The following is a 10,973-nucleotide window of genomic DNA, read 5'->3' on the forward strand; positions in this document are numbered from 1 at the left end:
TTAAATCAAAATATATAATATTCAAAATAAAAATACCAAAATAGAATTTGAAAAAAAATATCAAGGCATATTTTTCTAGAAAAGCACTGAATAAATAACATTGCTTAGAGTTAAATGGCTGCATTTTCACTCACTTTTAATTTTAATTTGGTATCTTTAATTTTTTTTTGCAAATAATAAAACCATATTTTTTTATATAAAATCAAGCGTTAATTTAACTTCGAACCCTTGTGACACAACATGATAATCAAATAAAAAACAAAAAAAAAACATCAAATCTAATATTTAGAAAATAGATTGTGAAAAAAAATTAAAGAAAATTAATAATTGGAGCAGAAAAAAAAGGGATAAAAAATATTATTATAATCCATTTTTACTCGCATTACCCAGTTCATATACAGTGAAAGCACTCTACCATAATTTAATTAACCCACCAACGACAATAAAACCTGCAATTATAAAACATTATCAACCCAAGAACAAACGGACGCTCCAAGGCTTTTTTTTTAAAAAAAAATAAAAAATTCCTGAGTAAATCCGACAAGTTAATCGTCATACACGTGTAGCTCTTAGTTCATTAATTACTCATTGATTAGGAACCAGACAACTAGCTTTCCTTCTCGTCTCTCTGCCTGCTTTTCGTCAACGTTAATTTTCTGTTCCTCTGAAGCCAAGGCTCTCTTCTCTCCATCATCCATTACCCATCAAACATACAATTTAAGGTAAACATTCTCTGTTCCCTTGAAGCCCAGGTCTTATGTCTCGATTTTATGATCCAGCAATTCGGGGTAGTTTGATTATGCCAATCACAGACTGTTTCAGAATTCAATCTTGAACTAGAATTTTACGACAGTTTTTGTGTTATGAATACCCTTTTTTGAGAATAAGCTTTTCTTTGAATTTGGTAGGATTACAGGGCAAATAAAGCAGCAAAGTTTATTTATTTTATTATTATTATTATTATTATAGGGGCAATGTCAACGCCATCGGCGTCATGGATGCAAGAATTCAATGAAGCATCCAAACTGGGTGATGAAATTAATGGTATGATTTCTGGGAAGAATTCTTTGCCTTCATCAGGACCAGAAACACAAAGGCATCTTTCCGCAAGTAGGAGAAAGATCACTATTTTAAGAACTAAACTTGATATTTTGCAGTCCCTTTTGTCAGAACTTCCTAGCAAGCAACCAATGTAAGTGTTTTTCTTTCTTGTGAATTGTTGTTCGGTAAATTCCTTATTTTGGGCCTTAAATTGAGTTATGCTGCAATGTCTGGGTTAGCAATAGACTTCCTAATTGCTCTTTATTATGGTAATTGAATCCTGTTTTATGTTTGTGCTTATCCTTTCTGGTGAATGTTATGGTGTGGCCAGTTTCGCAAAGTTAATGTTAATTTTAAGGAGCTGGAACAGTGGTGAATGAATGAAATGCTTGTGTTTGTTTAGACGACATTGTACAGCGACCCTTTGTTTCCTTTTCTTTCTCTTGCTTCATATTTTGATTGTGTGGTTGAGGCTTTCCTCTAGAGTTTCCTAGAAACCCCTTTCCATACCACTGTATGGTTTGGTAATTTGTACCTGAAGAGTAGAAAGTATCAAAAAGTGGATCTTCGATGGGAATTTACCAATATCAAATGAAAGGCATAAATATGAGGTAGTGGTGTTTCTCCAGAGTTGCATGAAAAACCCTTTTCATAGGAGGATTATATATTGAAGTAAGTGCTCAGTATTGCATGGTATTTTGTACTCAAATATGAGAAATTCTTTGATATTTTGACCTTTGTAGTTTCTATAGATATTTTACTGAAATCAAATGAACGAGAAATTCATTGATATGCTGTTAGCTGTAGTTTTTCACCCCTGACCTTGTTGAAAACCTTTGATTCTGATGCCATCACGAACAGAACAGGGAAAGAGATGAATCGACGTCAAGACATGCTGAAAAATCTGAGTACTAAAGGTAACCAGATGGCTGGTATTCTCAATATGTCCAGTGCTGCTAACAGAGAGAACTTGCTTGGACCTGATAAGAAGACAGATGATATCATGAATAGAGCAACTGGCTTGAACAACCATGGTCTTGTTGGCTTTCAACGGCAAATTATGACAGGCATGTTATTGTAACTTAGATGTTCTTGCTTTCTCTGATTTTATAAAGATGTAGCTCAAGTTTTGTAGCTTAATTGACATAAAAATATTCAGAACAAGATCAAGGCCTTGAGAAATTGGAGGAGACAGTGATAAGTACGAAACACATTGCTTTGGCTGTCAACGAGGAACTTTCCCTACACACTAGGCTTCTGGTCAGAGTTTTTGAGTTATCCCCCATTTTTCCATTTTATAATCTCCTTGCATTTTGACAATTCTTCAACATGCTGGAGTTGTTGTAGACCTTTAACTCAATATTCCCTTCCCTCTTTAACTCAGGATGATTTGGATGAGCACGTGGATGCAACAAATTCTCGTCTACAGGTTTGATTCCTGGTTTTTAATTTTAATTGTTCTCGTCTGCAATATGGAACACATATGGGATTAGGGCGTTTACTTGTGTGAAAGAGTTAATCTTTTGATATTTTTATGGGGAAATTTCTGCATTTTTAACCTTTTAAGTTGCCTGGATTAGTTTAACCTTAAAATGATGCTGATGCTGTTTATGCAACAGATGGTTCAAAGGAAATTGGCTTTTCTGAACAAACGCACCAAGGGCGGCTGCTCTTGCTTGATCTTGCTGCTCATTGCCGTTGTCATTCTAATTGTTGTCATATGGCAACTGTTTCAACATCTGTAACTCTTGAGGATTTCACGCTCGAGATTGTGATGTATTTTTCTGCCTATGGCGCTCTGTGGAATTGCCAGGCTGCTCTTTCTCAGCAGAGGGACAATGTTTGTTGGTCACAAGTGTTCGGAGATTTGCACTGGGAAGTCACTTATTTTGTCTGGTCTTGAAAGTTTTTTATTTGAAAATATATTAAAAAATATATATATTTTTGATATTAACATATTGAAAAACATTAAAACAAAAATATATGTTTTTGTAAGTGAAATATATTTTTAAAAGGCTTCAAAATAGAAGCTATTGTAATCCCGAACACTATTTTTGCATTTTGTAGCAGTTGTTATGAATCAAAAGAAGAATTTCTTGATTACAAGGGAAGCTGCATGTTTTCTCTCCTCTGCCAAGTAATTCCAATTCATTGATTTTGAGAAGGGATTCATGGCCTCCTCCGCGTGTGAGAAGTTGGCCTTTGGTTTTCAAAAGTTGAGGGCGGGGCCAACCAAATAGGTCCCACACTCAATCGACAAATGCCGAGAAACTCCCCGTTCTTGGAGTTTTTCAACGTTTGTACAAGCCTTTTAAGTTTTACCGACATGCCTTGTCGTGTACTATATTAATTCATTCATTAAAAAACAAATTTGCTTTTCTAACATGTTTTTCTAATAGAAAAATCCTAGTTGAAAATTAAAAAATTTATATATAAAACTAATTAAATAAATTAAAAATTATGTATACTAATAAATAAAAATTATTAACTATAAATAAAATTAAAAATAAAAAATTAAGATATAAATATAAATATAAATTAAGATACTTTGATCTTTAATTCAAGTCTTTAACATAGTTGTATTCAACGACTTTGTTCATAAAAAATATTTTTTATTTCATGAAATTTATTAAATAAAATAAAAAGTAAAAATATTATTATGCAAAGTTACAAATATTAAAATTACAGCTAAATTGTATACAATATAATTTTGATTTAATAAACTATGAATGCTATTAATTATATGTTAATAACATATAAAACCTTTAAATAGTAAGTTTAATTGATTTAACTAATAAAATCTTTAATTAAATAAAATTTAAATTAAATTCCATTTAAAAAAGAAATGAAAAAATGACAAACTTTTAAAACAATAATTTCTAAATCTAATTTGAACATAAAAACAACCTTAACTTATTATAATAATTGATTCATTAAATTTATAGAATATACTCGTACAATTTTATTTCAATCCAATGATTTAATTAAAAGTTATATGATTTTCATCATCAATTTCAATTTAACCTGTACGGAATTTTAAAGAATTGAATGTACATCAATAACTAAATAACTATCTTTTCGTAACTAATGGATAATTCATGTTTTACCGCAAGTGGAGAGGCCCCCTTAGCTGCTCCCTCTCTCTCTCTTTCTTTATTATATATATACTAAAAAATATATTTTTATTTAAAAATAATAAAATTATAAATTTTGTTAATTTTCTTATTGAAGTATAATATAGCAGTGATAGAATTATAATTTCTGAGTTTTTTTTTCTTAGAAAACAAGTTTTTATTTATTTTTTTATATTTAGTATTTTCATTATTTTACATTTTTGTTATTATTTTTTTTTTATCTTTATTTTTTAATATTTTTTAAATTTTGGTTTTTTTTCTTTATATTTTTTTTGTAAAAAATATTTATTTCTTTTACACTTTTAATATTTATCGCTATACTCTACACTTGGCTTATTACTATTTTTTTGTTCTTATTTTTATTTTTTTGTAATTTGATTTTTTATTTTTTTAAAAAAAATTATTATACAATGATTAAAAAAAAGATATTTCACCTTAACAACAAAACATTATTTTATTCTTTTACTATGTTGAAAAGTAACTTAAAGTTTTTTATAATAAAATATAATTTTTATTATATATTAACATTAATTTTTTAATTCACAGCACATTAATTTAATTTCTTGGTGGGTAGAATTCTGATTTCTTACAACATTGCCACTCTTCTTTAGAAACTTCGGATCAATTTGAACAGCTAAACACCGGCAAGTCTTCATTTTCTCTACACAAACAGAGCTTAAGCTGTAGAAACATTTCTCAATTCTCAAAAATCATCACTCCCTGGTCGTTTTAACTAAGGTAAGTCATAAACGAACAACAAATTGATTATCTTTTTTGGGTTTTGTTTGGATTTTTTTTAAGTGCTTTATTCTTTTAGAAATTTAGCTACCAATTGAATTCAATTCTGATAGCAAGAAGACCTAGAAATTTTATTTAATAAGAGATGGGAATTCTGAAAGTTTAGATATTTCGTGAAAATTGGATCCATTTCGATTAAATTGGAAGTCGAGATTTTATTGTAGGGGAAATGGCATCGCCATCAGAATTATGGATGCGAGAATTCAATGAAGCATCAAAACTTGGTGATGAAATTAGTGATATGATTTCTGGGAAGAATTCTTTGCCTCAATCTGGACCAGAAACACAGCGACATCTCTCTGCGATACGGAGAAAGGCCACTATTTTGACAACCAAACTTGATAGTCTGCAGTCCTTTTTGTCAGCACTTCCAGGCAAACAGCCAATGTAAGTGTTTCCATCATTATGTATAGAGGTTTCCTTAGTATGGTTATGGAATCTTGTTTTATATTTGTGGGTGTCTTGTCTCTTTATTTTTATTTTTTTGTGAATGTTTAGGTGTTGGTTGTTTTTCACATTAATCTTAAGGTGCTAGGACAGTGTTCAATGAGTGAAGCAGTTGTGTTAGTTTAGATGATAATGAAACAGCAATCCTTTATTATTTTTTTTCATTTCTTCTAAAGTTTTGGTGAAGGCTTCATGGGTTGTTTTACAAATTTAATCTTAATGTTGATCTTTTAAGGAGCTAGGACAGTGCTAAATGAGTGGAGTACTCGTGTTTCTTTAGATGATAATGTAATATAAATTGTTTGTTTCTTTTTCTTTTATGGAAATTTTTGCTTGTTCAATGCTCATCCACGTTTGTTAAGAAAACCCTTTTCATAGGAGGATCGAATATAGTAGCAGATACTTAATATTCTACAATTGAGGAGTGGAAATCCTTTGATTTGTTGATCTTTCAACGTATACTTTACCAAAATGAGATGAATGAGTCATTTATAGGTAAGCGCAAGGGTGGAGGGTGGAGAACCTTTGTCTGTGTGATATGCTAGCCATAGTTTGTTGCTGCTGTTTTCCTGAATGTGAAAGAAATCTTTGACTACTGTTTCCAAAACCAGATCAGGGAAAGAGATAAATCGGCGTCAAGAGATGCTGAAAAATCTGAGTACAAAAGTTAACCAGATGTCTACTGCTCTCAATATGGCCGGTGCTGCTAACAGAGAGAACTTGCTTGGGTCTGATAGCAAGACAGATAATATTATAAATAGAGCATCTGGCTTGGACAACCAGGGCCTTGTTGGTTTTCAACGGCAAACCATGAGAGGCATGCTCTAACAACTATTTTTTTTTTTTTTGGCTTCTGTGGTTTTCTAATTATGTAATGCTGATTCATAACTTGTTTTACGTAAAAAACAGAACAAGATGAAGGCCTTGAGAAATTGGACGAGACAGTGACAAGTACAAAACACATTGCATTGGCTGTCAACGAGGAACTTACCCTACACACTAGGCTTCTGGTCGGTGTTTTTTATTTATTCCCCATTTATTCTATTTATAATCTCGCATTTTCACCATCCTATAACATGCTGAAGTTGATTGCAACCTATAACACAATATTCCCTTTTCTTTATTCAGGATGACTTAGACGAGCATGTGGATGTAACGAATTCCCGTATGCAGGTTTGTTTTCCGATCTTTAGATTGGCGGTTCACAATTAATTGTTATAAATTTGTATTTCATTAGCAATAAAACTAAGTATTGATTAAGGGCTTTTACTGTGTGAAGGAGATGATTTTTCAGTGTCTTTTGATAATCTTATGCATAAATTTATGGTTGCCTCAAAGGTAACTGTCACATTCACCTGATGCTTATGTTGGTTATATTTGGAACAGAGGGTTCAAAGGAATTTGGCTTTTCTGAACAAACGCACCAAAAGTGGCTGTGCTTGCTGGATCTTTCTGGTCATTGCTATTGTCATTCTAATTGTTGTCGTGTTGGTATTGATTAAATATTTGTAAGCTCAACAATCTGATTTTGTTTTAGCCTTGTGTGCAATTTTGCTTGGATACACTTGCATGGCAGAAACAGACGATTTGTGCTGGTCTTGTGGTTATGTTTTGAGTGTGTAATTAACTCATGTATAGAGCGTTTTGGTGATTGTCAACGATGATGATAAATGCACCGTGATGGATGTGTGTTTTCTAGGAAAATTTAACGGATTTGGGATCACTTTGGGAATTGGTTTAAGGGTTTCTCAGGTTATATTGGTTTGGCAATTAACACGGTAGCCGAATCGTGGGGCATTTAGCAGGGCATCTTGCTGGCTAAAAAAGTGGACTGTTTTTGTTTGGTGGCAGATTAGATTCCATGGAAGCCATCAGGTGCATTTGCAAACTTTTAGCTCCTGCCACTCTCATTTGTTCTAGCTTTTCTGTAAAAAGGATGGTCAATATAAGCTCATACCTGTTCTTTGAGAAGGTTACCAGTGTGCAGACTATACAAACACCCATTTGGGTTTAGGTTTTGATTCTGCAATGCAGGATTGGAATCACCACCTGTCCTCCCGGGCTCACATGGTTTTTGCTAGCTGATAAGATTGGGAATCGTCTTCTCTGAAGTTGGTCTTTCAATTTTACTATATTGTACCCAAGAAAAAAAAGCATGAGAGGTTATTCCATCAATCAGAATCAAGTTCTTGTACACCACTACTAAACAGAGCTAATCTCCACCTTCCCTATGTTCAAATTGTCTCCTGACAATATTTAAACACTACACACTACCTGGCACCACAATGACAGAGATTGGAGAAGAAGAGTATGTATTATTGTGCTGCAATTCTCTCTTCACCATCATTATTGACCCCAGCACCTGGACTTCATATCTTCAATTCTTCAGATTGTCCAACCATTGTCATATCACTGCATATCTGATAAAGACTATAATGCTACACCAAACTACTTCTGTCCCTCACGAAAAATATAAGAAAGTATTAGATTGATGCCAAGAACGTTTACAAAAATGAACTATGTTGCAGAAAAAGAATGTACCGGTGCGTTGAAAACTGTACTCTTTGCGGGGGAGAATAAAAGGAAACCAAAAAAAGATACTGTTTACGAAGCAACCTTAATCTCAAGCAGCCCCATCCGGTGCCAGTCTTGTCCAATGTACAATAAGACTTCACGCATCAGTAAGCAAAATCACTCTCAGCACCACATAAAGATTTGTGTTTAGACTTCAGAGACAGAGCCATGCTTCCACCCCGCCCCTCGTCTAAATGCTTTAGCACCGGCTAAAACGATTATTCAAGTTCAGCCACGGCCATCAATCCCCTGATCCCTTGAATGCTTGTCCATAATTCCAGCCTGATCATCTTTAAAGCAACCAATCACATTTCATCCTCGCAGTTAGTTCCCGGGACCCTTAGCATGTCTGAGAAGAAAACCATGCATCCTATATAACACTAGTTATTTGTCTTCAGTCATCATTTTCGATCAGAGTACTTGCATTTTCAAACTGCTGCATATCTCGTAAGACTGTGATGCAACTTAAGGTGAACATTCTGTCCCTTGGACCTTCTGGAATGCTACACGATACTACTCCTTTCCCCTGACAAAGGAGGAAGAAAGTGTTAAACTGATAACACGCGGTGTTACAAAAAGGATGTGTTGATGTACTGTGTGAAATTACTCCATTTATAAAAGGAGATCTGCTTGTCGCGGCAACCTTGTTGGTGTTCAAACAGTCCACGGAATTACATCTTGGATAATGAATGTAAAGTCACCATATGCTTATTTTGTATCATCCCCTAGCTCATTCGTCATTTTCACCGCTTCAATTTTCCTAGCATCCATCAAACTCCTCTGATGCATCAATGATTTCTGCTGGATCATCATGGTCATTCACATTGTCAAAACTCTCTAAAATTGGGACAACCCACTCGCCAACTGTTGTATTTCCAGCAAATGCTTTCCTAATGAGACTGTCACTCCCTTTCTTAATTTCTTCCTCAGCTTGCAACTCTCTTGTGTTTCTACAGCCCTGCAATACAAGATCCAACATCTTCCTCCTAACAACATAAATCGGATTTGGCTCAATCAAACAACCTTTACTATATGCTTCCCTAAGAATAACAGTATGAGTGCTTCCCTTAGTTGATATATAGAAAATCCCAGGACTTTTCAATAACACCTCGCGCACATTCACTTCCATACCAAAATCCTTTTTAAAATGAGCCAATCTCTCAACCTCAACCATCTTCTCCACTGTCAAACTCAACAACTCATGAATCATCGCTACCGCCCGTTTCTCATATCTATTCTTCCCACCACAAGCGCCCACCTGAACAACCTCATTTCCCTCATAAGGCTTCAAATAGGGAAGCATTTGCCAATTCTTCAACTTCTCTCTAAACCCCCTTTCAATCTTAAACCCCGTAGGGAAATTGATAGGAAATGCAAACTTCGTCTCAAACTCACTCAACCACTTCTCTCTATACTCTTTCTCTCTCCATTTCTCAACTTCAGCCACCCCGAAGTTCTCATCTGTATCAACCAATTCAACAATCTCCAAATCAACCAGCCTAAAATCTTCCTTATACTTCCCTAAAACTGACTCCCTAAAATCCTCAGGCAACCCCAATTCTCTCCTAATCAACCTCAAAGCATGAACATGAAGTCTCCCGTTTTCAGACATCATTAACAACCTTTTAACTCTCTTCGCACACTCCAATTCACAATCTTTCACAAGACCCTCTTCTTCACTCACCAAACCCTTGAATTTCCCACTAATCCTACAACACAAATTCCTCCTAACCGGGTGTGTAAATACATCAAACACATGGGGGTGCTTATGCACAAACTCACCCATACCTACATTCAGCCCCACTATATTTGTCCATCTGGACATCAACTGCAGGGATACAAAAGGACCCCTCTTTCGATTTGACATTAGTTCGTAGATTTTGAGGATGGTTTTGAGTTTCTTGAGGTAGGTTGTTAGTCTGTTGAGTTTGGAATCTATGGTTCTTGATTCTAACCGAGTTTGTGCTGTGTTTGCTGGCTTTTTCCATCTTCTTTGGATGAATAAATTGAAAGGACCAAAAGGGATTTTCGGAAGGTTTGTTTCTTGAGGATTTATGTGGATTCTGAACTGTAATAGGCAGTGGTGCTTGCCGATTTTCGAAAGGTTCATTTTTTCTTTTCCTCTTCTGTTTGAGAAGGGGAGAGAGGGAGAGGGTTTTGGAGCTTGAGCTTTCAAGAGTTTGTCTTTCTTTGAGAGTTATGTCAGAGTTTTTCTCACCTCATTTTAATTTATGGGTTTGTCCAGCTTCAAACTTTTTAAAGGTTACTTCTTATTGCATTTGATACTGTTTTCAAATATATTTTTTTAAAAAAATATATTTTTTTAAATATTAAATTTATATTTTTTATTTTTTAAAAAATATATTTTAAAATATCAATCAAAAAAATTATTTAAAAAATAACTTCACATTACCATCACAAATACATGCTAAAACTAGTATTGATGAATGAAGAGAGAATCAAGCAATTTTTTTTTTCATTTTCTTTACTTTTTGACATGACCAAATCTTGAAAACACTTGTCATTTAAGTTTAATTCAAGCTGTCAATTTCATTTATTTTATTTAAATTGATCGATATATTTCTTTTTAATTTAAAAATTAAAATAGATTTTATTATTTTTCATAATTTTGATTCATTTCATAAATTCTGCTCAAATTATAGCGGGAATGTTACAGCTAAATAATATATATATTTTTTAATATTATATAATTTTATAATATTAATTATATTTCTCAATCTAACCATTAGATTAGACTGATATTTTACGAGTAATCTCAAGTTAAAATTTTAGTACAATTAAAATATAGAAAAGTCTTGTGAGAATGTCGATGATATTTTTAGAATTTTGTTTAAATTTATAATTTTTTTTTGAAAGGTTAATTTTTTGTGTTTTTTTTTTTAGATTGAATTTTCTCTAATTTCATCATTCAACAATAAGTTTATTAAAAATTAAGTTTCGTAATTTATTTTGATTTAT

General features: G+C 33.1%; 3 protein-coding genes across 4 annotated transcripts; 2 read left to right on the forward strand and 1 right to left on the reverse strand.

The window, feature by feature from the left end:
- Window positions 1-537: 537 nt before the first annotated feature.
- LOC118033180 (syntaxin-51) lies at window positions 538-3,149 on the forward strand. The gene is made up of 6 exons (XM_035038075.2): window positions 538-722; window positions 970-1,192; window positions 1,903-2,108; window positions 2,201-2,301; window positions 2,426-2,470; window positions 2,661-3,149. The coding sequence occupies exons 2-6, from the start codon at window positions 975-977 to the stop codon at window positions 2,784-2,786; spliced, it is 696 nt and encodes a 231-aa protein (XP_034893966.1). The 5' UTR covers window positions 538-722; window positions 970-974; the 3' UTR covers window positions 2,787-3,149.
- Window positions 3,150-4,754: 1,605 nt separating this feature from the next.
- LOC118033184 (syntaxin-52) lies at window positions 4,755-7,099 on the forward strand. The gene is made up of 6 exons (XM_035038077.2): window positions 4,755-4,913; window positions 5,138-5,360; window positions 6,032-6,237; window positions 6,330-6,430; window positions 6,549-6,593; window positions 6,807-7,099. Exons 2-6 carry the CDS (start codon window positions 5,143-5,145, stop codon window positions 6,930-6,932), a joined length of 696 nt encoding a protein of 231 aa, XP_034893968.1. The 5' UTR covers window positions 4,755-4,913; window positions 5,138-5,142; the 3' UTR covers window positions 6,933-7,099.
- Window positions 7,100-7,280: 181 nt separating this feature from the next.
- Window positions 7,281-10,199, reverse strand: LOC118033181 (protein ROOT PRIMORDIUM DEFECTIVE 1). Of its 2 annotated transcripts, none has more exons than XM_073405441.1 (2): window positions 7,962-10,199; window positions 7,281-7,874 (listed from the first exon to the last, which is right to left on the reverse strand). In XM_073405441.1, the coding sequence occupies exon 1, from the start codon at window positions 10,102-10,104 to the stop codon at window positions 8,755-8,757; it is 1,350 nt and encodes a 449-aa protein (XP_073261542.1). In that variant the 5' UTR covers window positions 10,105-10,199; the 3' UTR covers window positions 7,281-7,874; window positions 7,962-8,754. The 2 variants fall into 2 exon arrangements, with proteins under 2 accessions (XP_073261542.1, XP_073261543.1); XM_073405442.1 differs by lacking the exon at window positions 7,281-7,874 and having other exon boundaries at window positions 7,882-8,520; window positions 8,638-10,199.
- Window positions 10,200-10,973: the final 774 nt, after the last annotated feature.

This window comes from Populus alba, chromosome 16 (genome assembly GCF_005239225.2).
Source record: "Populus alba chromosome 16, ASM523922v2, whole genome shotgun sequence".
In the NCBI taxonomy this organism is placed as follows: domain Eukaryota; kingdom Viridiplantae; phylum Streptophyta; class Magnoliopsida; order Malpighiales; family Salicaceae; genus Populus; species Populus alba.

Excerpts from the sequence above, each read along its gene's own strand:
- LOC118033180 (XM_035038075.2), top strand. The coding sequence starts at position 975 with ATGTCAACGCCATCGGCGTCATGGATGCAAGAATTCAATGAAGCATCC. Across the intron at positions 2,109-2,200 it reads TCAACGGCAAATTATGACAG|AACAAGATCAAGGCCTTGAG; the intron begins GCATGTTATTGT and ends AAAAATATTCAG. Across the intron at positions 2,471-2,660 it reads CAACAAATTCTCGTCTACAG|ATGGTTCAAAGGAAATTGGC; the intron begins GTTTGATTCCTG and ends TTTATGCAACAG.
- LOC118033184 (XM_035038077.2), top strand. The coding sequence starts at position 5,143 with ATGGCATCGCCATCAGAATTATGGATGCGAGAATTCAATGAAGCATCA. Across the intron at positions 6,431-6,548 it reads CCCTACACACTAGGCTTCTG|GATGACTTAGACGAGCATGT; the intron begins GTCGGTGTTTTT and ends TTCTTTATTCAG. Across the intron at positions 6,594-6,806 it reads TAACGAATTCCCGTATGCAG|AGGGTTCAAAGGAATTTGGC; the intron begins GTTTGTTTTCCG and ends TATTTGGAACAG.
- LOC118033181 (XM_073405441.1), bottom strand. The coding sequence starts at position 10,104 with ATGAACCTTTCGAAAATCGGCAAGCACCACTGCCTATTACAGTTCAGA.